Genomic DNA, 26,188 nt, shown 5'->3' with positions numbered 1-26,188 from the left:
CAGAAGTCCACATGAGCATTGGCAACAGGCTTTGGGTAAGGTGAAAGGGCCTATGTGGAGTCCTGGGGGCTCTTTGCGTGTGGTGTGGGTGGGCGCGTCTGCAGAGATTGACATGGAGAACAGAAGCAACTGAAGAGATTGTTGAAGAAGAGTGTGTGTGGTATACAGTAGGGTTGAAAGGATCTGGGCAGGGCTCCCGGGCCAGGGTAACACCTTGAGCAAGGACATGAAGGCCACAGACCAACAGGAAGCCTTCCTTTCTCTTGTGTGAGGCACCCTGAGCCCATCCACAGCTTCTGCTGGCCCACACTGTCTAAAGCAAACTTCTCAACCTCACTGTCCAGGGTCCCCTCTAATGGAGCTCTGACCTGTTCACGATAACATTGTACAAGGTGTCTATTTTTTCAGTGTTGCATTCAGTGGTCTGCATCCTCTGTGCTTCTTCATTGCATTTAGTATATTTTAAAAAAATTTCTTTTAATGTTTATTCATTTTTGAGAGAGAGACAGAGACAGAGACAGAGAGTATGAGCGGGGGACGGGCAGAGAGAGAGCGAGACACAGAATCTGAAGCAGGCTCCGAGCTGTCGGCACAGAGTCTGACACGGGGCTCAGACTCACAAACCCAAGAGATCATGACCTGAGCCAAAGTCAGACACTTAACCGACTGAGCCACCCAGGCGCGCCCGTTGTATTCAATTTGAAATCACTCAGGATGAGGAGCAGGAAGCCCCTTTGGGCCTTGAATCTAAGCTGTTTACCCCAATTTGGCTTTACTTGTAATAAAGCAGGTTCTGATTTCCGTGTCTGTTTCTGGCTTAAAATCTGGAGATTTGATGCACTTGCTTCCTCAGAAGCCCCAACACCTCCAGAATCAGTTGAAAATGTGGCCTCTTCTGGAAGCCTTGCCTGCTTCCCAGAAGACTCAGTGGCTCCTCTGGCTTCTGTAACAATTTGCACACACTTGACAAGGGGCTTAGGACGTTGTCTTGTGGCATCCAGCCCGTGTCTGTTCCTTGCGTGTTCTGTCAGCAATCAGCTCAGAGCAGATGCCCAATAACCTCTCCTTAAATCCATGAATGGAAGAGACAGCCCTAACTCCTGAGACGGGGGCAGCACAAAGGCTCTGGCCAAGACCCAAACCCAGTTTTGGAGTGGTCACAGGAGGCCTATCCCGGGGGATCGATATAATACTGTGCCAAAGCCTTCCCTCTATTCTCAAGGCTCCACGGCACGTTCCCCCAAAAGCCCAAGCTTAAAACGATTTTCTGGGGTTCAGGTTTTGTCTTTGGAAAGTAGGTGTTTCTCCATGTCCCCATCCCCACCTTACACTGATACTGCCCGTGTCTGGCTGCTTGCTAGGTCGTTCCATTGGGTCACCAACTTTGAATGGAGAAAGCCAGAAGCTACTATTAAAAACCAAAACCACTCTGGATCCTAACCAAGACAAGCCAAATGTAAAGAGATGCCTTTCAGACAACTGAGTAATTTGAATACAGACTGGGTAAGACTAGGGGATTATTGTTTTGTGAGTTTTCTTGGGGTGATAAATCTTTATATACATATTTAAAGTTTTTTATCAGAGGTGCACGCAGCAGAATTGACAAGTAAAATGGAATTTGCCTCAAAACACTTTAGGAAAGTAAAAGGAAGAGGAAGAGACGAAACAAGGTTGGGAGAATGTTAATAATATTTGAAGCCAGGTGATGGATACGTGGCATTTCATTTTACTGTCTCTACTCTCATACATGCATGAAATTTTCTATTAAAAAAAAAAAGGGTCAACCTCTTGCTTCTCCTCTCTCAAGGCTGCAAACTAACAGAATCCCTTGGAGGCTCCAGAGGGTCACCCCTTCATAGAACGTCCTGCACACTTTTTGTCTGAATGTATTTCTTTCTAGCTACCCGTTTAAGAGCCCGCAGATCTGTTAGTATGACAGCTTTATTAATAATCCTTGGGTTCGAAACTCCTCAAATGAAACGGCAAGGATATCAAGCTTAGAAGAAGGACAAGGTGATTCTGCAAAGGTCAAAGGGATTAAGAGAGCCCAAAGGGGTCCAACCCCTGGTCTAGGGCATGACCTTCATCACACTGAGAGAATTTTCCTGCTGTGGAAATGGCCACACAAACCCGGGTGGATAAAAGCAGAAGCTCCAGGCCCTGGGCTTTGCTGACTGTGAGCAGAATTTGCCCCCCAGGGCCTAGTGCCAGAGCCAGACCACCCAGCAGTAGGACTAATTAAGCTAGGAAAGGTCACTGATGCATAATTTATGTGTAAATGGCTCTATTTAACCAGCGGCCCCCTCCTCCACTTGGTGCCCACCTTGGAGCAGACAGAAAAGGGGCCATCTGAAGTTTTCCAGGCCAACAAAGACATCTGCCTATCTTACCTGGGGCAGATCCCTTCTGCTGGAGCCGAGGACAATTTTGGATGTGGGGACATGAGTGCTCCTACGTAGTTGCTCACTTGGAGGCCTGTACTAAGGGTCTTTATCAAGGCCATCCCCTTGTATTCGAGGCCACTCAGTAATCACTTACCATGTCTAAATAACAATCATACAGCCGCCATTTATTTCACTGTGTGCCAGGTCTTTTTCAGGTATTACTACTTTGAAACCTCCTGACAACTCTAACAGTGGGTCAAATTATCCCCTTTTACAGATTAAAAAAAAAAAGAAAAAAAAAAAGGAAGCTAGGGGATGGTGGTGTTATATATATTGCATTAATCAGCCTCCCAGGATGAATATCTATCTCTGACAGAACTTTAAGGCCCATACCCTTCGCTTCCGCTGGGCTTCACCCACCGTCCGTTGTCTTGGGCTGAAACGGCGGGTCATCCAACTCCCCGGGTGACAGTTCACTATGGTCTTATTTCACGCTTTTATCACAGAGGTTGGTGTGGCTCAACTACTCATCTGAAGACTGGCAGAACTAGAAAAGAAAGGAAGCTTTCCGCTCTACCCTAAATTCTTTACTCTCGCTCAAGCCACTCAACCGCACAGCAAGCCAACAACCCTGAGGGCCAGTTTGAGATGGGTATAAATTTTGGTTGCCTGGGGCCTGGCCTGCCTTGTGTTGACGCCATCCCTGCTGGCCTCGGAAATTCTGGGTCTGCAGCTGGGATCTCAGCGCTGGCCTCGGGCCCGATGGCCTCTGGCTTTGGTCTCTCTGGTTTTGCACAGGTGGCCACTTGGCTGCCTCCGCAGAGCTTATGGTGAATGCCTGGACTTCCTCATCCTTGCTATTTAGCTGGTGACCTCTGGCAACCCAGCGACGGCCCTGCCCTTCTGGCTCAGCCTCCCCGGGCACCTGGTGACTCTCCAACCAGAGGCTGTGCTTTGGGAATCCGACTATCCCCAACTTATTCATAGGATCTGTAATTTCTTCCTGGGTCGTGCCTGAGGTTCTTTTTAAAACTGCTGGTCTGCCATTGCACACTGAGGAGAACCAAAGAAGAGGGGGTTTTGTCTTCGCTTGGGTGGGAGCATTAAGGGGTGCGCCGACTCCCCTGGAAGTAGACCGTGGAGGTGGCAGCAGCCGCTCTCGGGTGAAACTGAGACCAAGAAATGAGGCCCTTGGTTCAAGAGAGAGGATTCCCAGGGGCATGGGGCCAATCAGACCCCACCTGTCCCGAATTTCTCCTCTAGAGGCACTTAGCGTCAGTGCCAGGATGATCAGAGAAGGGACACTGAGGCTTCCCTGGAGGGTCGCCCTGTGGCCCTGGTGCAGGTGACCGAGACCTCTGGGAAGATGTCAGTGCTGGGAGACCTTAAAAACAGATATTCCGACCACGTGGCCGTTTTTAGGTATTCCAGTTTGCGGACAGGCCCCTCTCCCTCTCTGTGGTCCGCTTCCGTTTGCCTTTAGACACTTCATAGTTATTCCTTCCCTCCCTGGCAAGGGGGAATTGATCAAGTTAAAAACAACTGCCTCCCCCCCCCCCCCCCAATTTGCATGCACAAGAATCATAAAGAATTGGCTATGAGATGAACCAGGCCATCCAATCCACCTCCTGCTAGGGCTGGAGGCGCTCTTTGCTCTCTCTGGGGCTTCCCCAGAGCTGTGGAGCTGTGGCCTGGCTGTCACCCCCGTGTCCGCTCTATCTGGAAGTCTCCTCTGCATCCAGGCCCCTTCACTCCAGCAACCTCCTGTCCCTCCTCCTCCTTAAGCCATAGGCTTCACTGTTTTCCTCCTTCTTCCCTGTTCTGCCCACCTTCTTTCCCTGGGTGGTGTGGTTGGCCTCCCCTCAATGGACTCTGGGTGTTCCCTCTATGATTTTTTCAGTAGTTTCAAGACTTGCTCTCTCCACCCGACAGAGATTGCTGTGAGTTTCTAAAATCTCAGTGGCCTCCCAGAGGGAGAAGGTGTCAGAGAATCTGTCAAGTGCTTCGAGGAGTATGCCTAAAAAATCCCCCTGGGGGTGTGAGTCTGGATGTGGTCTATGCATGTATCTCTAACTGCCTGAATTTGTGCATGTGCACACTGTGTGTGCGCATGTGTGTGTGTGTGTATGGGTGTGTGTGTGGGGGGGGATAATTATTCAGAATGAAACAAAATATGTTTCCATTAAGCTTAGCTGCGGTTCCTACCAGCAGCCTAAACAAATACAGCATCACCCACCCACAATCCCATTACCTGGCCTTGGCAGTGGGCGATCTCTCCATAGCTGGGGCAAATCAAATCCCCCTATCATCAGGGCATTAGATAGGGTCCCTGTGATGGCAGACCACAGTTCCTTATCCCAAAGGGCCAGTTGCCCCAAGGGCTACTGGGTGCCTCCCTCTTTAACCTTATTGATGTTCTCCCAGGCCAAGCTCTCCCTCCCCTTCATCCTTGTGCCTTTGTTCTCTTCCCCTCCCCCAGCTCCCTAGGCACCCTGATAGTTTGGGAGGCCTGGGAGTCAAAACCCAGTCTCTGACAGAGCCACCCTGGGCCCTCTTCTCCCACAGCCAGTGGGACGCTGGGAGGGAGAGGTCAGAGAAGAATGTGCGTGCAAGGGTGAGGCTGAGCAGAGAGAGGCAAGAAGGGAGGGAGAGAGTGGGAAGGGAACTCCGCATTCCCCATTAGCAGTGCTAATTGCACAGTAATGACTTCGTGTTATTATCAGAAATTTATCCTGGAAAACAGTCAGCTGCCCCAGCAGACACACACACTTCCTCCACAGCAATGACTTAACACTTGAGAAAAACGAGCAGTTTCTTCTCATAAAGAAACTTTTCGTGGCCCAAACTCTGGTGTGTTCACAGGGGCACTGGAGCTGCTCCCTCGCAGCTGCTGCTGGTGTCATCAGAATCTCTTGGAGGGCAGGGGCGGCATCTTCCTCTGCCTGCCTTCCAACTGCCTTGAACAACTGAGTTCACCATAGAAATCCGCTGAGACTGAAGCGGTGAATGTGGGGATACCTGAGGGCAAGGCTCCTCTCTCTCACCCTGGCCCTCGTCTGTGCTCCAAGAAAATCTGCTCACTCCCCTTTTTGAAAACTGCAGATTTTTTTTGTCCCCAAGTCTTATCACAGGCTGTTCCTGTGTTCTTCAATTCCTTCCAGTCTCACCTGCCTAAAATCTCAAGACTCTACTCCCCCAGGAAGCCTTCTCTGACTTGACCCATTTAACTCAACTCTGATTCCTCTAGTGTTCGGATTTCGATACTTTGTACTATGTTATGTTCACACATTCACCGCTCTTCAAAGCGGTGGACACTCACTGAAGGTGCGTTAGATATGAAGCACTGAGGACATAAAGATGAATAAAATACAGAGCCCAGTCTAGTAACAGTCAACAGTGCGCTGTTGCAAAACTCTATGACAAAGGTAAGCATTGCATGCAATGAGCTAATAAGAAGAGGGACATCTAAGACAGCTTTGAAGGTTAGGACAGGAGTTTTCTGAGTGCTTTGTGTAATCAACTCATTTAAACCTCTCAGGAAGCTGATGAGAGCGGTATTTCTATTATCATCTCATTTATGGACAAGAAAACTAAGGCACAGAGAGGTTTAGTAACTTGTCCACTATCACTCAGCTACTACATGGCAGATCTCAGATTTGAACCCAGACAACCTGACTCCAAAGCCCACACTCTTAACCTCTAGGCTTTATAGTGTCCTATAAGAACCAGTGAAGTGAGGAAAAGAGGAAAGGTGTTCAGGGCACAGCAACTGCAAAGTTCCAGAATCTAGAGAGAGCACGGGTGGCAGACAAGAGGAATTGCAGGAACATGAAAGTTTGGGTGGGATGTGAGGGTAAGAGATGGGAGTTATCACTCTGTGAGCACAGCACAGGCAGCCTGAGGACACAAGGAGCGTGTGGAGAGGAGGCCAGATAGGTGGACAGAGGCCAGGTCTGGAAGGGCCTTGAATGCCATGCTCGAGAAAGTCAACCTCACCCTGAAGGCCCCAGAAGTCTACGAAGGATTTTAAATGAGAGGATGACATAATCATATTATCGTGTAAGGCAACCATCACGATCCAGAAGAGGAATGTCAAGTGGTTGACTAGGGCAGTGACAGGGGTGGGGAGGTCAGGGGTTCAAACATTTTAGAGATAAAAACAGGAGGATTCAGTGCCACACTGATAAGGGGGATAAGGGAGAGGGAAGAGTCAAGGAGGGATCTGAGATTTTTTTAGTTTAGTTTGGTTTAGTTTTGTCTTCCTTTAAGGAGGTAGAGCAGATTTGTGAGGGAAAATATGAATTCTGTCTTGGACACAGGGGATTTAGGAGGTCTGGGGTAAAGGCGTTTGAATGAGAATGGAGAAATGCATGTGTAGAACCACAGAGAGACAGAATCTGGAGTGCTGAGGGCCTGGGCTCTGGACCGCCTGGGTTCACATTCAGCCCTGTCACTTGGTACCTGTAGACTGCAGATAGTAATCAGAGTCGTTGCGAGAAGTAAATGATATAGTCCCTATGAAGCAAGCAGGGAGGTCCTGGAACAGAGTGTGTGCTCAGTAAATGTTTAGCGGTGCTACTCTTAGTATTGGCATTATTTAGTGTTTGAAGCCCTCCGAGTGGCTAAGATCACTCAGGGAGTATATGAAGAGACAGAAGAAAGAAGGGACGAGAGCTGAACCTGCGAGAAAATGGAAAGGTGGGGAGGGGGCAGGGGAGAGAGTGAAAGAATCAGGAAGGGAGGGAAATCCATGGAGACTCATGTCACAGAAGAGAATTTCACAGTCGATGTAGGTGTGGGCAACTGTAGCAAAGAGGTCAAAGAACTCATTTGAGACCAATTCCACGCGTGGCCTCTCTCCACGGCCGATTATGTGCACTCCCCCAGGACAGGCCTGTGTATTGAGGGCTCTGCACAGCGCATGACTTGAAGGCCAGTGAGGGAGGGAAATCACACAGGGCTGTGTCTCAGGTGCCTGGTGTGGACCCGGGTCTGCACAGGACCATTAAATGCTCCATGAATGAATGATGTGAAAATGACAGGCTCAAATTCTGGCTCTGCCGCTTGCTAGCTATAACCCCAAGAGAGTTATTTGTAGCCTCTCTGAGGCCTCACCACCCAAGTTAGGAGAAGAATATCCAGTTCTCAGGGTTATTGTATGAAGTGAGATAGCAAATATGAGAGTGCTGTGTAAAGCATAACACGTCTTACAAACGTATGGGAGTATTAATAAAGGTTGGGGGGCTGACTCATTCAAACCACTTACTGTACCTCTCATAAACTGCAGAGATGGAGATAATTATGTCTTGGTGGCCAGGACAGAAAAGGATTTTTGTTGTATAGGACAGACAGAGGCTAAAATTGGGGGAACAAATTTATTCTCTCTAGAGGCTTCAGCCCCTCAATTCCACTGAGGGCTGCAGGCCACTGACCCGAATATATGTTCTGTTGATTCTTCCTGCTTGCCTACTACTGAAATCAAGGATTAAGACTTCCTAGTCCTGACAGAGCCCTATTGGAATTGTTGTTTTAATTCGTTTGGGCATTTTATCTGGTTTCTTTTCATTAGTGCAGCAGCCAGAGCCCTGAGACGGCAAACCCTCTCCAGGCTCCTTGGGGAGAATTCTAGTCTTTTGGGGTCCTGGTCTTATAAGAATCTTGGCTTGGCTGTTTCCTGGAAGCTGGACTCTGACCATGGAACACAATCCAGACACAGCAGAGGCTCTCTGAGCTGCCTTCTGAGCAGCTCTCTGTCAAGAGGGAAGCAGCCAAACATGTCCCAAGCCATGAAGCTGCCTGGCCCCAGCCCTGTGTTTTATCAGTGATGTGATCTGCCCTCCAGAGCAGCCATGGGGCCCCACGTGCAGCTGGGGTGGCTCAGGTCAGAGGGCCAAGAGCTTTGCAGAGACACGAGAGTAAATTTTTCACTGCTTTGTAATTTATTTCCAAATACTTTTTATTTATTATAAAGTCAATTTAAAAGTATTATAACCTTTTTTTTTTTTTTAATAGAAGAAAAAAAAATTATGCCTACCCTCCCCAGTACAAAGCAGTGGTACTAACCAGGAATCAGAAGGCCTGGATTCTATCTCTCTGCTGCCTCCTTGCGTGTGTGACCAGGGACCAGTCACTTAATTTCCCCACATGCCAAATGGACTATGAGCATCCACCCATTCCGCCTCTCGGGATTGTTGTAAAACTAAATGAATCAATTCCTTTTTGGCAGTGTTCAGGGACTTGTTCAAGGGAAGAATATGGGTTAACCTCTGGACAGTGTGCCTCATGGATGTCCTTCTGTGACCTGAGAGACAGAGAGAGGGAGAGGACAAGAACTGTCATTTGTTTTGACACCTGCCATGAATCAGTCGCAGTATATTAGGTGTTTAACTTAACTCATATAACCCTTGTGCAGTATAAAGCAGGCCTTATATGTCCCATTTTACAGATGAGGAAGTTGAGGTTTGGATTGCTACAGTACAGCACCTAAGGTGTGACACTTGGTCAGTGATAGAGCCAAGATTTGAACACAGGTCTCTGACTCCAAAACCTGTGCTCTTTCTTCTACACAAGGTCAGTCTGAAGAGGAGCACACCTGACTTCCCTTCTGGCTCTTCTCTTCCAATTATTCTCATGTCTCAAGTAGTACAGGGAAAGCCTTAGGCACACCATGGTTACTTAGGTACAGCTCTAAAACTTTAAGGGATGATGTTGCCTTCTGACCTTGAACTTGCCTCTGCTTCCCCCAGGCCCAGCCTGCTGGATGCAACTAGTCCTGTCCAGTCTTCCCAAGTCTGATCAGGAACACTATGCTTGAACAGAGAGCATGGAACAGAGATGAGACCTCTGAGATGGGGAAGGAATAAGAAAGAGGCAAATGTACCTCTTCTTGGCTCAGGAGGTTTGAATTGTCACAGACCTTTCTTAGAAAAGCAAGACTGGACTCTCAAAAATACCTGGGCACATGTGCAGGGCTTTGCAACGTCTTCTGCGTCTTTTTCAGAAATTCCTGAAAATTCTTCTGATGGCTTGGAATGGCATGGTTTGCAGAAGGCACCCCGCTTCGGCTAGAATTGGCTATGTTGGTGTGAAGGATGGGGGCAGGGGGTGACATCTGCTGGAAATACTGATAAAGCTGTCCTGACAGAAACCCCATAGGGATTCCATAGCACTGTTTGTTTTAAATTGTAGTGTAAAGTGTTCCCAGTCCCCAATATAGGGCATCAACTTAATTCTCCACCAGCAGTAGAAAGGGTTCAAGTGATAATCTGTTTTCTTAGAGTAAATTCAGAACCCTTGCTCAGAGTGTCCACATGCCTGGCTAGGCAGGAGATGGGGGAGGTGGGGAGAGGAGACGGGCCCCTCATGGCTGGGTCAGAGCCCTCTTGGCTCCAATCCACTTGACAAAGCAGTGAGTACATTTGTATCTATCTCTCTCGTCTCTCCCTGGACGTCAGACAATGGGCTATGAATGTCAGGCTGCTCCCTTTACATCTCTGCTGGGGGCTTGGAGAGGAGGAGGGGATGGGGAAAGGGCTCCCTATTTAGAAATTGCATTGAGATGGAAAGACAATGTGACACATCGGCTCATGTCAAAGGAGCCCATTCTTCTCGCCTACGGCATTAGCAATTTCCTACCGAGGTTTAATTTTTCTTTTTTTTTTTTAGAAATTGTTATTTTGTTTTAATATATTTTATTTGTAGCACAACTCAGCAGGCTTTTACTGCTCAGAGCAGCGTGGGGACCTGTCCAAAGGCAGTCACACCACTGCCTGAGAGACTTGGGGTGGGGGCAGGGCATGTGCACTTTGGCTATTTCTGAGGAGAGGAGGGCATAGGAGTGGAAGGCTGCTAGTTTCTGCCTCAAACCTCCTCCTATTCCGCTTTCCATCCCTCCTCCAGTCCCCCTTCCTGCTTCTGAGCAGTCGGGGAGGTGTGTGCGGCAGACTCAGAATGCTCCGGCCACAGTTGCAGATGAGATGAGAGCACTGGGGGAGGGGAAGCCCAAAGTGAGTCTGGACACCGTCTTCTTTAGAGCCAGAAAAACTGCTCTTCTGTCCCTTTTTCCTTTCCCCACTCAGCCTCCTCCTTTCCCTTCATGTAAAATCCTAGAATGTTGTTGCTGGAAGGAGCCTCTGAGAGCTCCTCATCTAGCTTCATCATCTGACAAATAATGAAACTGACACCCTGAGAAGGGACGTGACTGCCCTGTGGCTGGTTTAGTGCACCAGTTCTGGAACCAGCCTCCCAGTGCCCAACCCAGTGCCCTTGTTTGCCACTATGCCGTGCTGTCTCTGCCCCTCCTTCTCTCCACCCACCCCTAAATCGAAACTCAGATGGTCTTTCTCTGAAAGACAGAATTGAGGGGCAACAATTCTACTTCTTTCTACCTCCTTCCCTCTTTACATCTGAGTGGCACCCTGGGAGTCTGAATTTGGTCTTTGCCTGTGGGAGTGGGCTTGTCAGGGAAAGAGGTTTTAGAGAGGAAAAGTTCCCATCTTTACATGTTTTTTGTTTGTTTGTTTCGTTGGTTGGTTTGTGGCTGGTTATGTGACCACAGGTATCAGCATTAACTTGTTAGGGGCAAAGAGAGAGAGCATGAAGAAGACAACTAAGGCAGGGGTTTTTCTTAGTATAAGAAAAAATTATGTTTCTCTTTTATCTCTCTTTCTGAATGAGTATGCCCTCATAAGCATATCTGTCCCTCCGTCCCTCTTTCTCTGTTCTCTGTATCTCTCCCTGTATCTCCTATATTTGTTTCTATATGTCTCAACCTCTGCCTCTCTTTCTCTTGTCTCTGTGTCTCTGTTTCTCTCTGTCTGTCTCATTTCTGTCTCTTTTGTACACACAGATTCACGCACTGCAAATTCAATAGTTATTGACTGACCTGGGAGCCCCAGCCCCTTCCCCCAGCCCTGTCAGAGCAGAAACTCCTCCCTGTTCTGTTGAGAAATGCCAGGTCCAGAGCTGCTGCTGGGGTGCCAGAGAGGATGCAGAACCATTTGCCTAGTGTGGAAGCTGAATCCGGGAACAATGAGAAATTATCTGCTAATTCTCGGCTCCTGCCACCTGCTCTGCTCCAAACAGGCTCCTTTGCCTTTAGTTTAGATGTAAATTCCCCCACTCGTTGTAAAGCAAAATATTGATTTCCCTGCATCACAGGCCTGGGCCCTTGGAAGGTCCTGTGCTTTTTCATTCTCTGCAAAAGCAAAACAAGGCGCTTTGTTCTGTGAATTTCCCCAAGAACTCAGGAGGGGGAGGGAGAAATCGCCCGCGGAGTGGCAGAGTTGCCATAAACATGGGTAGAGAGCAGTTCTTCTCCATTTGTATTTTACACAAACACAAAACTGCTGCTTCGGAAACTGCTAGTGATCATGTAACAAGGGGCCTCCCAGGAACTAAGCTCTGCATTGGGAGGTGGAGAGGAAGATGACAGGGCTTCTGGGCTCCTCAGGTGGGTTCCAGAACCACTGGGAAGCAAATGGGGACTCCACAGCCTCACCTGTTCTTGGAACAGCAACCGAGTACCTCCTTCAGGAAGGCGGCCTGGATTGCATAGTGTCTCCGGGATCAAGCCTGCTCAGTCCCCCTGGCCTCAGTTTCTAGCCCTCTCCTATCGTAGGCTCCTGAGATCAGGGTGAAAGGTCTGAAACCGCCACAATTGTCCATCCCTCCCCACCTCCCTAACGCTGTGCCCACGCTACGATTGCAGCAACTGGGTATTCAGCACCGTGGACAGAGCCAAGGAGCGCTTTTCCAAAGCAAAAACCGCCTGGTCCAGCCTACGTCCTCGCAGGCCTCTGCTTGGCGCTCTGTGGCTGCCGGGGACTCTCAAGTCCAAGGGCCCGCTAGCACGGCTGGCGCAGATGGCGCATGTGGAGACCGCCAGGAGCTGGGGCTCCGAATCTCCTCCCTCTGGAACGTGAGTCACCGCCCTAGCCACTTCCAATTAGCGTGCTAATTAGGAGGAAAGACCCTCCTCCCCCGTCCGCCACCCGGTACACACCAGGCCCGCGGCTTCCGGAGGTTCCAGCTAAAGTTTCCTTCCCAGCTCCGGGGAAGCTGGAGCTTCGGGTGAGCCGCACACAGGAAGGGGCCCATCCGCTGACACGCCGAGGACGCAAGATTTTCGTGACAGGGCCCCCGCAGGGCCGCACCCGGTGGCGGCCCATAGATCGCCACGGCTGAGTGCGGTGCCTCGGAACCCCTCAGCCAACCTGCTCCTGGACCTCACGCCATAGTTCCTGGAAGGGAATTCTGCCTTAAGTCTAGCCTCAACCCTCCCGTTTTGTTTTCCGTCTTTCTGGCCCTTGTTATGCTTCATAGTAAGATACATTATCTCCGGTGGTGTTTCACAGCTGCGGGGAGGTGGGTCTGGCGGGAACAGAGCGCTCTCTTGAAATGCCCCCCATTCCTATTTGCCAGAAACTTTCCCCTCCCGTTGCCATGGAGAGAGACGGCCGCTGCCTCCCGTTGCCATAGCAACGTGCGGGTACCGTGGACCGCAGGATTGCGGGGCTCAGAAAGTCTTTCTGCAGTTCGAATAGCCCCGCAGTCTTGCGGTCTTCTGCCTCCAAAGCTGAGGACCTGGGACCAATCTGACTAACTTCTCCCGTTAGGAACCTTGACCGAGGTTCTCCTGCCCCCAGCCAGGTCACCCATCTTTCTGTTAATGGGTTTATCTATTTCGTTGCCACTTGTGTGGCATGTGGCAATTTACCCAGTGTTTTCGCAAACACTATCTTTATATTCCCAGGCAGCCTGTGCTGCACTCGTTATCATTATACCCCTTTTACAGAGTGGGAAATTGAGGCTCAGAGAGGCCCAAGGTCACACCAGGCAGTACGTGTGGGGTCAGATCCCAGGTTCCACCCTCCAGGGTGCTGGACAACCGGGCTCCCCTGCCTCGAACCCGTGGGGACTCAGACCTGTCCCCGGGTGTGGAGGGGGCGGCCGTGAGGCGCCAGACTTGCCAGCTGCCGCGGGATACCACGTGAGGGGCGGAGACCCTGCGGGGAAATGATTAAAAGCTGAACGGAGCCGCAGGGGGCCGCTGCGGGGAGGGTCTTCTTGGGGCCGCCTTGCCCCGCCCCAGTCCAGCGGCAGCACGGGTTCAGGCGGCTGCTTGGAGAGCCGGGGTGTCCCGGGCATGAGCGGGGTGTGGGGGACCGGGGGGCCTCGGTGCCAGGCGGCGCTCGCGGTCCTGGCTTCTCTGTGCCGGGCCCGGCCGCCCCCTCTCGGGCTGGACGTGGAGACTTGTCGGAGCTTCGAGCTACAGCCCCCAGAGAGGAGTCCGAGCGCGGCCGACACAGGTAACGGGAACCCCGAGCCCCCCTCTCTTCCTGGGTTCTCGCCCTGACCATCCTCTGTCCCCAGAGCCCCGGCACTGGGAGCCCCTTAATCTAGACAGAGAACTCCAGCTCAGGATCCTGGATTCGGAATGAGCCTCAGCCTGTGCCCCGTTCCACCGCCCACAGGGCAAGCGGAGAGACGTGAAGGGGACCTGGGAGGCAGAGGATCCCTGAGCTCCCTCCCGTGTGACTCTACAGGACTCCAGCGCAAAGCCGCGCTCCTCGGGCGCCGTGCCCCTCGGGGGCCTCAGTTTCCCTAGTGTCTCTCCGCTCACCCTGCGGGCTATCTGCCAGGGAAGGGGTCTGTGGAGCGCGTAGGAGACCAGGAAGTAGCAACTCGTCTCTTGGGTTGTCAGGGTCCCAAGGTCCGTCTGTCGGTCCGCGCGTCCGTTTGTCTGTTCTCTCGGGGAACCCGTCCGAGCCCCCTGGTCTCAGGGAGAAACTTAGGTCTGCGAGCCGCACGAGGTCTTTGTGTCCGGACGTCTCTCCGGCTGCGAGTGGCTTTCTGCGTCTCCGCTGGGGGGAGGGGGAGCGGGGGGACGGGGGGCGGGGTGGGGGAGGGTGTCTCGGCATCCTCCCCCACCCTCGCCCCTATAACTCGCTCCCTCGGTCTCTCTCTGACTCACTCGGACTCGGGGCCGGTGCGCGACCGAGCCGGTGCCTCCCGCCGACTTTGCCAAACGGGCGCCTCCTGCCCGAACGGCGCGGACCCTGCGCTGGACGCAGCCCCCGGCGGCCGCCGAGCCCAGGCGGGAGCCCGAGCCGAGGCGAGCTCGCCGGAGCCGGTGAGTCGGGAGCTCGAGCCCCGCGGGGCCCGGGCCCGGCGCGCGCGGCTGCGGGGTCTCTCGGGAGTCGCGACAGCGGCAATGGCGTGTCGCGCCCTGGCGGCGGGAGCCGCGGGAGGATAGGCGGCCGGCCGGCCCGGGTATTTACTTGCCGCACCAGCGCCGTGCGGCCGCGCTCGCCCGCCGCAGCCGGGCTTCTTTGTCCGGATGCCGACGCCTGGAGGGTCCTGGGCGGCAGGGAGCACCCGGTCGTCCTCCCTCCGGAGGGGAGGGGCTGGGGGGCAGTGCGAAGCCTCGAGAGGATGCAGAGTGGGGGTGGGGAGATCCTGCAGGGACCGTGGCGCCGGGATTCCTTTGGCTCCGCAGACACCACCCCTCCTTGTCCCCCGGACTCTGACCCCGGTGGCGCTGGGCCTAGGGGTAAGCGAGGGTCGCCCCTGCGGTTCCGCACCAACAGCGCGGGAAAGGGAGGAAGGGGCCGTGGGAGGCGGGAATTTCGTCTCCAGGCGAGTCTCAAGGGACCAGAAGCCGGGGGACTGGAACGGCGGTTCCTGGAGCAGGTACAGGTGGGGTAAGCTCCCCGAGGCTACAGCTTTCAGGGCCCTGTTTTCAGTTGAGGTTAAAGGTCAGAGCTCTTGGTAGGTCCTAGGTTAGCAACAGGGCCGCTGAGGGAGAGAAGGAGTAGATGGAGGGTAGTGGCCCAGGGGAGGATTGTGTGTGTGAGGGGGTTGTGCCCAGCCTTGGGCGCATCTCAGCCCTGTGGGGGTTGTAGGGGGCGCTGCTCTCGCGCAAGCGCTCTCTCTGGCCTTGGCAGTGTTTGATCAATGGGTTGATTACTGCAGCAGAAGGGACTGAGGTTAGACATAAAGAAGAACTTTCAGAGGGTGGTACAGGGATGGATGTTGGAGAGGTAATTCTCCTTCTTTAAGAATCTCCGAATAGATTAGGCCCAGCAAGTATTAGATTTTGGTTCTCTGGTGCCATCATCTACACCACCCAACTCCCCATACCCCCCAGATACACAATTTTCCCCAAGTTAGGGAGTCTCTTCCTGCTTGCCTATCCAGGTCCCTTCCTTCTTTCCTGCAATAATTCATTTCCAGTGGGGCCCTCTATGTTGGTTCTGACCCCCCAAACTCTAAAGGGGATCATTCAAGGTGAGAACACACCTGTCGAGTTCCACCTGGCGTGGAGGCTGCCCCCGTCTCCTGTTGGTCCAGAGCAGAAATGCCACAGAGGGCAGGGGGCAGTGTGCATTGTGGGGGAGGGTGTATGTGTGTGAAACATTCTGATGCAGGTGTTCTGGTGTTCTGACTCTAGAGGGAAACCCCACAGTCTGGAATGACAGGTACCTGTGGCCAGGCTGAGGGTGAGAGAAGGTTGAGGAAGGTGAGCAAGCAGGCCCAGATGAATCAGTGTGCCTTCCCTGCAGGCTGCTTGAGAAAGCGAGCTTGACTTGTCAGCCCTGGGGTACTTTAACTTTGGCTGCTGAGTCACAAGCCTCAGGAAGCCCCTGGGGGGCCAAGTTAGGGGGCTGAAAGGAGGAGGCAGAAGGAGACCCTTGGTCATAGCAAAAGAAAATGGTTGAGAGTGGCTTTGAGTTCTTGGGGTTTAAGTGAGCACAAGGTCTGGGGAGATGCTGTTCAGCTCAGGACCAGGCCCCCAGGTATCCTACTTCCTAGCTTAGTCCCTGCATCCCAAAGCCACTGCCTGGGTCCAGATTCTACAGTCAGAGAAATGCTGGATCTTTTCATTTGTATTTTTGTGAAAAATGCAAGTGACTAGAGCACGCCTAGTTCTCTTTACGTCTGTACATTTTCCCCTGCTATCCTCCCACTCAAAGTCTCTAGCTCACGGGATCTCTAGTAACACCCCGAGAGTCAACAATTGAGATTCGGGCTCTGCTGTCATTTACTGGGACCCCCTCTGTATATGGGCCGTGCTAGGAGTTGCACAGGAAATCTCAATCAGATCTCCTTAGCTTTCATGACTTGGAAATACCTCTACACAAACTGTCCCAGATAAAAGCAAGTCCCATTTTTCTTTAAAAATTCTAAAGGCAAAGTGTCTGCTTTCTTCCTTAATACACACCCCCACCCCTGCCTCAAGTGGACACTGACAGGCAGTTCCCTACCTTCTTCGTGCCATTTGCCTTGTGGAGATGAATGAGTTTGCTCCACAGGCCAAATTGCAGAGTGTTGGGTGTGGGTAGGGAGAGTTCTGGATTTGAGGTAAGAAGCAGAGGTTCAGAGGTATTCCAAAAAATTCAGGGTCCTGATGGGAGATCCTGAGCTGCCCTGCCCCTTCCAGGCTGGCAGCCAGGAATGGTTATTCTCTAGGTTATGTGTGGCCATGAGATGTATGTAATGTTTGTTCATTTCTCTAATGACTGGAGATGTTATGTGACTCAGCTACCTGGATTTTAAGTTGGCCTTTTGCGGCACAGATATTATTATTTCTCCTGCTTGTGATGGGAGGTTAAATGCATAGCACTTAATCAAAACAGGAAAGTCCTGTTTCTATAACTAAATAATCAGTTACTCCCTCACTCCTTGCTGGAAGGAAGAAATTCTGAGGATTTCGCCTTCTTTGAGGAAAGGTGCAATGTACAATCCTTTAGAATGTACATTCTTGAGATAATGTTCTGATTTTATGGAGTGTCTTGAGCTTTAAGATTCTAGAACCAGGGGAAAGTATCTAGGAGTTGCAGAGTGCTTGGATTTACGGTTCTAGAAGTTTTCTTCTACCTCTGACTATGTTCTCTGTCCTCCGTGTCCACAGAGTTGGGGGTATAATGTGGCTGCAAAAAATTAGGGCTAAGACTGAGCCATCTGTATCTAGCCAGGTTTCTTTAGGGTCTGTGGAAGGCTGTCTGGAGTGTGCAAAAAGCAGGGTACGAGAAAGTCCTGCCCGAGCTAGCCAGCACCCCTGCTGGTCCTGCTTAGGAAAAGAGGTCTCTGAGCCCTGAAGGACTGAGTCACACTTAGGAACTTTAATCTGAGAGGGCTTTGAAAGCGGAGGTGAACAGGACTTCCAGTTGTGGATGCTCTAGGTATATGACAGTGTCATCCTTCCCTTCTCTCTTTGTTGATCTGTTTTTCTTGCTCCATGTGGACCCAGGCAGACCTCTCCTCTCAGTAGTTGCAGGTATAAACAGGAGGGGGGGTGGGTAGAGGGAAAGACTCTTTCTGGCTTTCTGTCTGTCCCCACCCCAATCACCCCAGCCTTGATCTCCACACATCTCAGAGGGGCTACAAGCCCTGACCAATCAAGCAAAAATGTACAGTTACCATCTGCCAAAATAATAATACTAATAATTGCTAAATTAATGCCAACGCTCTGTTAGCTATAGCACTCCGCATTAGCCTCCGATTTATCTCTGAATCCCCTAATGATGGTGGAAGCCGGTGCCCAGTCATAAAGCTTGTGCGGCCATAATTAGCCCGGCATTGTCTCTCCTCATCACAGCTTTTTCAGGAGCGTTAATTCCTTCTCTGTTTGGACTCTGCTAATTATCCCCATCGGTAGTTCAGCCTGGATCTCTGAAAGAAGGAATGGAAGCACAGGTTCTCTGCTCCCCCCCTCCCCTAACCCTGAATTTTAATTACACCAGGTTCTCCTAATAAATTTACAAGCCACGGAAGAGTTTATTATTAATGGACCACGTCTGTAAGCCTTAGAACAGAATAGCTCCTGTTCCTGCAACACACACACACACACACACACTGTCAGGTATTTCTTTGCTACATCTCTGGATGAGGTGTTTCCAGGGGCCACTGGTTATTTGCCTGATGCCTGGTGGGTAACCTGTAGTGTCTATACTTTCCAGGGAAGAAGGAAGAGATGGGGGGTGAGGAGGTTGTTCATAATCCTCGTCTCCGGGTTTTTACCCAGGTACAGAGGATCAGGCCAAATAGTTGAGAATGCCTCCCACACTCTCCTGGTTTATAACAAAGAAGTGCCTGCCCCCCCTCCCCCACAGCTTCCCTGCCCAGCTTTCCACTCAGCCCCTAGTCCCTTCAGGGGCCTGGCTCAGAAGCTTGGACTTTGGCATCAGAAAATCCCAGGTTTAAATCCTAGTTCTTCTGCTTAATGTGATGTATCCTTGAATAAGTTAGTTAATACCTCTAAACTGAGTTACTTTATCTTTGTGAGGTGCATGCTCATTTCTTAGGGAGGCTGTAAAGATTACATGAGAGAATGTAAGGGGCACAGTGCTAACTATGTAGAAATAAATAAAAAATAATTATTAATATTAATGTATTAATATTAATGGTTACTAATATTAATTAATATTAATGGTTCTGCCGAGAGTCTTTTCCATTCCCAGATGTGACACTATTCTTTCCAGTCTCTTGGGTCTCTGCATTTCTCGCTGTTTGATCTCTGGGTTGTATTTGTCTATGTCTCTTTCTGTGTCTAAATGAGACCCCCTCAGCCCAGGCAGCCTCTGCTCTGCACAGGCCAGCCCTTACACCAAACGGTTTCAGCAACTCCAAGCTCGGAAGCCAGCTTTCTCCAGCTCTGGAGGAAGCAGAGAAAAGCGTCCTTTCTTTTCACTTCCTCTCCCCAGTTTATCTTTTCAATTACAGTCTGTTAGCAAAACTGCCTGTTACTGTTACAAAATGGGTTTTCCTGACATGGAAACCCATTAGAAAAATGGGAACAATAGCGAGTTATAAGAACTGCTGATGAATCTTAACACTATGGGTGGAGAGAAGGGGAGGGGGCGCCAGGGCTCTGTCTTTGGAGAAAGAAGTGTCAGTGAGGAGAGATAAGCAAGCTCTGGGTTGCTAATTAATAACCCAGCATTTTCCAGGGAGAGAGGGAGGCCATGAGCCATTACCCTTGCCGGACAGTCTCACTTAAGGTGACAAGCAGTTCCTGCCCTCATAGGCTTCAGGGAGATCTTAACTTCTCTGGAGAGAAGAGGGGCCTGAGGTGTCTTAGATGCTTTGCCCCGTGGTCTGGTGTCCCCCTTCCCTGTCTCCGCAGGCCCAGCTTTGGGTTCATTCTGCATGGAAAAACAAAAAGCAAAACATGAAATAAAATAGTTGACATTTGGGGAGCATTTACCATATACCAGGAACTATGCTCAAAGTCTTAGTTTATTTCATCTTCCTAATGACTCTGTAAAGTAGGAATAATTAGAATCCCCATCAAATAAAAGAGGAAACCAAAGTTTGGAGAAAGTTAAGTAACTTGCTCAGGGTCACACAGTTAGAAATGTGGATGAATGCTCTCTGTGGTCATTCTGGTGCTGGCACTCACCTAAGCTATCTGCCCAGTGTCTGAGCCCTCAGTGAAGTCAGCTTCCCTGCCACGGTTAGAAGCCACACGCACCTGTGCCACGCCAGGTCCAGGTGTGTTTCCAAAGCCTAGTTCCACGGCTCCTTGCTCTCCCAGAGGCTGCTGGGTAATTGGCCAGTCAGATTTCCCAGACCAGGTGCCCATGGAATACTGGATTCTTCTGACACCTGAATAAAGATGTTTCACACCTAATGTTGAGTAATGGACCAGACTTCCTTTTCCAAATTTCCAAGAAAACTTTGCAGAAACATGGCATGTTCTTGCAATTGCTGGTTTTTCTTCCATGGTTTTCTTTCTACTCCTTTGGAGCTCCCACCTGTGGACAGTAACAATGAAACTGGACACATAGCAAGCAAATGGGTATTGAGACAAAGACTTGGAGATGTGAGATCTTTAATATAGTACATGTTATGTCTTGAGATCTAGCTATATGTGAAATATTTATATTCTTTCTGCTAGTAAGATCGTCCCTAGTTTGTAAGGATAAAGTTAAAGCTATCTCTATTAGCGTTCGTGACTTGCAGAATATGCCTCATGCAGTTCTGCCAACGGAACTTTTCCAAACTAGGGTATATTCAAAGCTAGACTTGGCAGAATTAGGTGATTCTAATAGAACAGCTAATATTTATTATATTTTTTACTACTTTCCAGGCACTGTCCTCAGCACTTTTGATCTCTCTCTCTTTTTTTTTAATGTTTATTTTTAGAGAGAGAGAGAGACAGAGTGTGAGTGAGGGAGGGGCAGAGAGAGCAGGAGACACAGAGTCTGAAGCAGGCTCCAGGCTCCAGGCTCTGAGCTATCAGTACAGAGCCCGACGAGGGGCTGGAACCCACGAACTGTGAGATCATGACCTGAGCCGAAGTTGGATGCTTAACTGACTGAGCCATCCAGGCGCCCCTGATCTCTTTTAAACTTCACAATGACCCTATGAGGTAGATGCTATTATTATGCCCATATGACAGAAGAGGAAATTGAGGCTTCATTGAGAGATTAAGTGGCTTGGTTTAAAGCCGGTGGAGATGGACATTGAATGAGCCCAGTCTGACCCCAGGACCGTGATTCTTTCCCTCCAGGCTAAAGAGGAAATAAAGAAGGAGGGAGAGAGGAAGAATACAAAGATTTAGGAAGTATTTTCTAATTTTCAGTGCTATAGTAAGGGCTTCTTCCCTTACTGGAGGGTTGCCTCTCTCTGGTCGTGAAGCTAGTGCCTGATAGTGCTATGAAATATGAAGAACACTGGATCAGGACTCAAAAGACGGCTGTGTTGCCATCAAAACTCTATCTGCCTCACAGTGTCAAGGTTCAAACAAGATGAGTAGGAAAAAGGCTTTGAAGGCTACTTGTGCACCTGCGATTTGCTACAGAGCAACAGGTCCTGGTGGCCTGACCCCAGCAGGCCTGGGGTAGGAAGGCACACATCATAGCTGATCTGGGCCTTGGCACAGTCCTTAGACCATACAGGAGACTATGCCTCCCAGCCCCAGTGGACCTTCAACCAGGATATGTCGGCTGGCTGAGCTCAAGGCCACATATAGTGATTTTACAGGGGCTAAATCCTGTTCAGTCACTCCCTGCCCTGGCCTAATTCTGCTCTTACCAGCCTTGCTAACCACCTCGTATCGCCAGTGAGGGTGAATCCACTCAGCAACAGGACCCGGTTCTCCTGCAGTCAGTCCTGCCAGTGAGGCATCCTGGAAGGAGCTTCTCCACGCAGAGGGAGGGCTTCTTGGTCTTACATAACCGGTATTGAGCACTGGGTGCTGATTCCCAATAATCCATACCTCTGCCTGCCCTAATCACAGCTCCGAGGGAACTACAGCGGGGGTCACGTGCACAAGTATTCAAAATAGCAACCACACCGAGGAAAAACTGATTCCCTCGGCCCACCCCCTTCCCCCACCTCTCTTTTCATTTATGAATTCAGTTTTTTGTCAGGCTGAACATTTAAATGCACTCTATGCTCTCTGGATTCCCCCATTTCTCCCCCTTTCTCATTAAAATTCTAATTATTACCAGAGCAAGTAAGATGTATGATCAAAGGGAAGCAAAGCCCTAGAAATACCTTTTTTTGTTTTAAGGTGACTCATATTGTAGAGAATGCCTCCAGAACAGCTGTAACCGAGAACAGGTGTGAAGGGGTCTAGAGATGGCTGGATACTCAGAATAAGGACCCGTAGGATCTGCGGTAGCTTTCCTGGTGAACCCCAAGGCCATAAAGGCCTAAAGAAACAGTCTCCAAACCATTTAGGTAATGAACTCATAACAGCACAAATTATTTCGTTTAATGCCTCCAATGTATATTTGTTCCCATGTTGCCTACACATCTGGGCTGTAGCTCCATTCTACGGCTTCCTAGCTGTGTGACCCTGGGCAGTCTAATCCTCTGTGCCTCACTTTCTTCATCTGCAAAATGAAAGTAATAATTACACCTATTTCACTGGAGACTATTCAGTGAGCAAATGCATAAAAAGCACTTTGTACCTTGGACATAGTAATGTTCAAAACTAAATCCAATAATAAAATGCTATCATTTCTATTACTATCGACCTGTATATTGCAGTTATGATTTATTGTTTTTAAGATAATAAATAAATAAATATTAGAACAATCTGGTATTTTTTTCTCTTGTGCCCCCGTGACTCACGCACACACACTAGAAACCTTTACTTTAGAAGCTAGCTTAGAATCAGCTTTCTGGATCCCTGGCAGTCTCTGTGTGGAGGACTAACCCCGGCTCCTCTGACCAGGGAGAGGCCCCGATGTCTCTGTGCAGGGGCCTGGGGTAGGTGGCTGTTGTAGTTGGTTCAGGCCAGTACCCTGCATCTGGAGAGTCAGGAGGCAGTGCCAGCTCCCCAGAGAGGATAGCTGATGTTCTCACTTCCTTCCCAGGTCCCTCTGGATGGGAGACAGCTTTTCCTGGTGCCTGTGTGCATGAGAGTACTCTGGATGCCCTCCCCCCCACCCCCACACCAGGAGGGACTCGGCATCTCGGTACTCTAATCTTAGCTTAGCACCTGACACATGCAGGTTGCTCAGTAAATGCTGGTTGAGAGATCATTATAGCCCTTTTATGCGCCATTCATTCTTACGCTCACTCATTCATTCTCGCGTGCATTTCTGTGCTAGGCCAGACAAATATAAGAACGCAGAATTACAATGGCCTACAGTTTAATCAGGGACAGACAGGCTGGGACAGTGTGAAGAGCCCCAGGCTGGGCGGTGGGCATCTGCACCCTGGTCCAGGCTGTGTGTCTGAACTGTGAACCCAGGCAAGTCCTTTCTCTGGACCACTGCTCTTGTCTGCAAGAGCCCAGCCTGGCCCCAGTATTTCTAGGGTCATTTCTCACCTTCGATCCTAAGATTGCTCGGCCACTGGGCCAGGATAATCCAGAGCCTGCAAACCCACCAGCCTGCAGGGGCCGTGCAGGTAAGGTCATGCCCCTCCAAAAGCAATGCTGGTTGCCACCAGCCAGGAGCACGGGTCTAGTGACCAAGCCAGCTGGCCTCCCCCAGAGTTTCCAGAAATTTGATGTGATGATGATGGCGGTGGAATTGCTCAACTATTCAGTTGCCACGCAAGCCATGCAAGACTCCTCGGCTGGCTTGTTCACAAGTTCGCAAATGACCTGTGTGCACACCCTGCCAGGTGTGCCACTGGTTCAGAGCCTTCTGAGCTCTCTAGTCAGAGTGAGAAGAGACCTTGGGCTCTAAGGGTCATTCCTTAAGGAGGGGTAAGAGATCTGCTTCTTCATTGCTTCCAGAGGGAGGCATGGCCCACAGCTTTCCTGGGATGATGGGCATCCTTCTGGAGGCAGGGTTGGCTGGGGGCGACGCAGTGAGCGCTTGCCTCAGAACCAACCACGACATTCAAAATTACCAGTTTTACAGGGGCGCCTGGGTGGCTCCGTCGGTTGAGTGTCGGACTCTTGATTTCGGCTCAGGTCATGATCTCACAGTTCGTGAGTTCGAGCCCTGCATCGTGCTGAATCCCTGCTTGGGATTCTCTCTCTTCTTCTCTCTCTCTCTGCCCTGCTCTTGCTTGCCGTGCTCTCTCTCTCTCTCTCTCTCAAAATAAATAAATCACCTTAAACAAATTACCAGTTTTACAGCAGAGCTCTCAAATAGCTACAGGATGGGAAAAGACAGTTACAGGAATCACTTGTATGTAGCTTTGAAATACACCATGTGGGTCAAATTCCAACTTAATCCAAGTATTTATTGAGCCTACTGTGTGCACAGTTGAGCGTACAGAAGGAACAGGAGACCCACTCCCGGCCTCAAGGAGGTTATGCTCCGTCTGATTCGCTTCAAGCTCCCGACTGTTGAGCTCCTGCTCTGGGCTCGATGGGGGTGGGGGAAGGGAAGAGATTGAGTTGGCCGAGCCTCTGGTCCCCAAGGCCGTACAGCCTGTTGAGGGAGAGAGCTGTATACCAAAAACGACTCCGCTATAAGTCTGGCCATAGTAACAGCTCTAATAGAAATTCAAACAGCATCCAAATGTGAACGCTTCACGAATTTGCACATTTGCTTAGGCTGCTATTTAAATTACTTTCCCTTCCCCGTGCACATGCCAATAGGCAGTAGGGGAGGCAGCGCAGGTGCTCCCCAAGCTGGCGGTGGGGGAGGGGGCAATGCTGGGGGGCGTCAGACCGAGGTGGGCGCCAGGCTGCAGATACTACACAAAGTGGACTGTGGAGCGTCAGCCCTAAAACCGCCTCTCCCGGCTGGCAGCTTTCTCATGACCATTCTTTTCTCTTCTTCCGTCTTTGTCCCTTCTGTGTGCCCCCTTCTCCAACCACCCCTTCCTGCTTCTCCGCCGCCTCTGTCTGTCTCTGTCCCTCCCTGCCCTGGCTCATGCCGCGCCCAGGCACCTCTGTCAGCCTCCTCGCAGTGGTAGTTATTGTGTGTGGCGTGGCCCTGGTGGCAGTTTTTCTCTTTCTCTTTTGGAAGCTGTGCTGGATGCCCTGGAGGAACAAGGAGGCCTCCAGTCCCACTTCTGCTAGCCCTCCCCCGGAGGCCCCCCAGAGCCCCAGCTCCGGAGGCAACATGGCGGACAAGCTGAAGGACACCAACAGCCTGGGCTTCCTAGAGGCAGCCGTGAAGATCAGCCACACGTCCCCAGATATCCCGGCCGAGGTGCAGATGTCGGTCAAGGAGCACATCATGCGTCACACGCGGCTGCAGCGACAGACCACAGAGCCAGCATCGTCTACCAGGTGAGGGCGGACGTCTCCCTTCCCTAACCTCCACGCCTCCACATTCTCTTATCCAATACATTGATGTGATTCCAGCCTGTGGGGTGCAGAGACCGGAAATGAGAACACCTATGGTTGGACTGGAGACTATAGCAGAGGGTGTGCTCTGTGATGGGTAACCGACTAGGGGGTGGGCACCGGGAAAGGCTGCAGGCAAGGGGAACCTTTGAGGCAGGGAGCTGTGCTCTGCGGTGTGCACTGGGACGTGTGTGGGTGGGGGGTGCTGGGTGTTGGGAGTGAAGGCGAGATTGCCGGGCAGAGGGAAGAGAAAATGCAAAGGCCCAGAGGCATAAAAGTTCATGGTGTGTCTAAAGATATTCCAGCAAAGCCTCACAGAGTCTGCGGCGCATGGGAGAGGAGACAAGAGGTTCCTAACACTTTGAGAATGAGGATTCCTCTGTGACCTTCGACAGAGTCCCCTGCAAGACAGCAGTTGTATACGCGGCATTCTTTAACTGAAAACAGAATAAAATGGAACAATAACAACAAAAAAAAAAGCCACCACCACCACATAATGACAAACACCTCTTCAACATTCAGAAACAGTTTTAAAAGAAGTGGTGCGTGTAGTATGAGGCATTGTACTTATCTAGGGCTCTGGTGGGCTCCCGGGTCCCTGCAGTGTCTCCCCAGGCTCCCAGGCGACCAGCCGAAGGGAAGGAGACCTGGTCTCCAGATGGGAGTCCAGGAATGAAAGTGCTGGGGGTCACATTTTCAGAGTTTATCATCTGACCTTGGGCAGGTTGCCCACCTTTCTTAAGCCTCACTTTTCCCGACTATACGGTAGGGCTAAGGACGCATAAGGTTGCAGTGCGGGGCCGATGAAAGAATCCGTGTGATCATGAGAGCTGACGATAGATGGCTTATTCTACACCTGGCTGTGTTCTAAGTACTTGTTGTATGTATCAATCCAGTTCGTGCTCACAGCAATCTTGTGCAATTGCTACTTTTATTATCCTCATTTTGTGGCAAAGAGAAGTTAAACGACCTGACCAAGGTCACATGGCTAGACACTCACAGAGCCAATCTATGCAGTCTGGCTCCAAAGCCCAATAAATGTTAACTACAGTGGCAGTGGTAGCGTGGCGATGATGACGAAGGACCA

At 50.7% G+C, this 26,188-nt stretch overlaps 1 protein-coding gene and 1 long non-coding RNA gene across 11 annotated transcripts in view; one reads left to right on the top strand and one right to left on the bottom strand.

Annotated features, from left to right (window-relative positions):
* The first annotated feature begins 13,398 nt into the window (after positions 1-13,398).
* Positions 13,399-26,188, top strand: part of SYT6 (synaptotagmin 6) — a 61,585-nt gene continuing 48,795 nt past the window's right edge. For 3 of the 10 annotated variants that reach the window (XM_045478719.1, XM_045478721.1, XM_045478722.1), the window contains exons 1-2: positions 13,401-13,693; positions 24,696-25,044. In XM_045478719.1, the coding sequence (XP_045334675.1) occupies positions 13,531-13,693; positions 24,696-25,044 (512 nt within the window). In that variant the 5' untranslated portion in view covers positions 13,401-13,530. Of the gene's footprint in view, positions 13,694-14,372; positions 14,518-24,695; positions 25,045-26,188 lie in introns of those variants that run through there. The other 7 variants (XR_006712641.1, XM_045478717.1, XM_045478720.1 and 4 more) reach the window with 6 other exon arrangements.
* LOC123598490 overlaps positions 24,909-26,188 on the bottom strand; it is a 116,825-nt gene continuing 115,545 nt past the window's right edge. Inside the window, exon 4 of the long non-coding RNA XR_006712646.1 lies at positions 24,909-25,120. This is a non-coding gene — a long non-coding RNA (uncharacterized LOC123598490). The remainder of the gene's footprint in view (positions 25,121-26,188) is intronic.

This window comes from Leopardus geoffroyi, chromosome C1, assembly GCF_018350155.1.
Source record: "Leopardus geoffroyi isolate Oge1 chromosome C1, O.geoffroyi_Oge1_pat1.0, whole genome shotgun sequence".
Lineage (NCBI taxonomy): Eukaryota > Metazoa > Chordata > Mammalia > Carnivora > Felidae > Leopardus > Leopardus geoffroyi.
The sequence above is the reverse complement of the archived record's forward strand: the minus strand, read 5'-3'. Positions and strand labels throughout refer to the sequence as shown.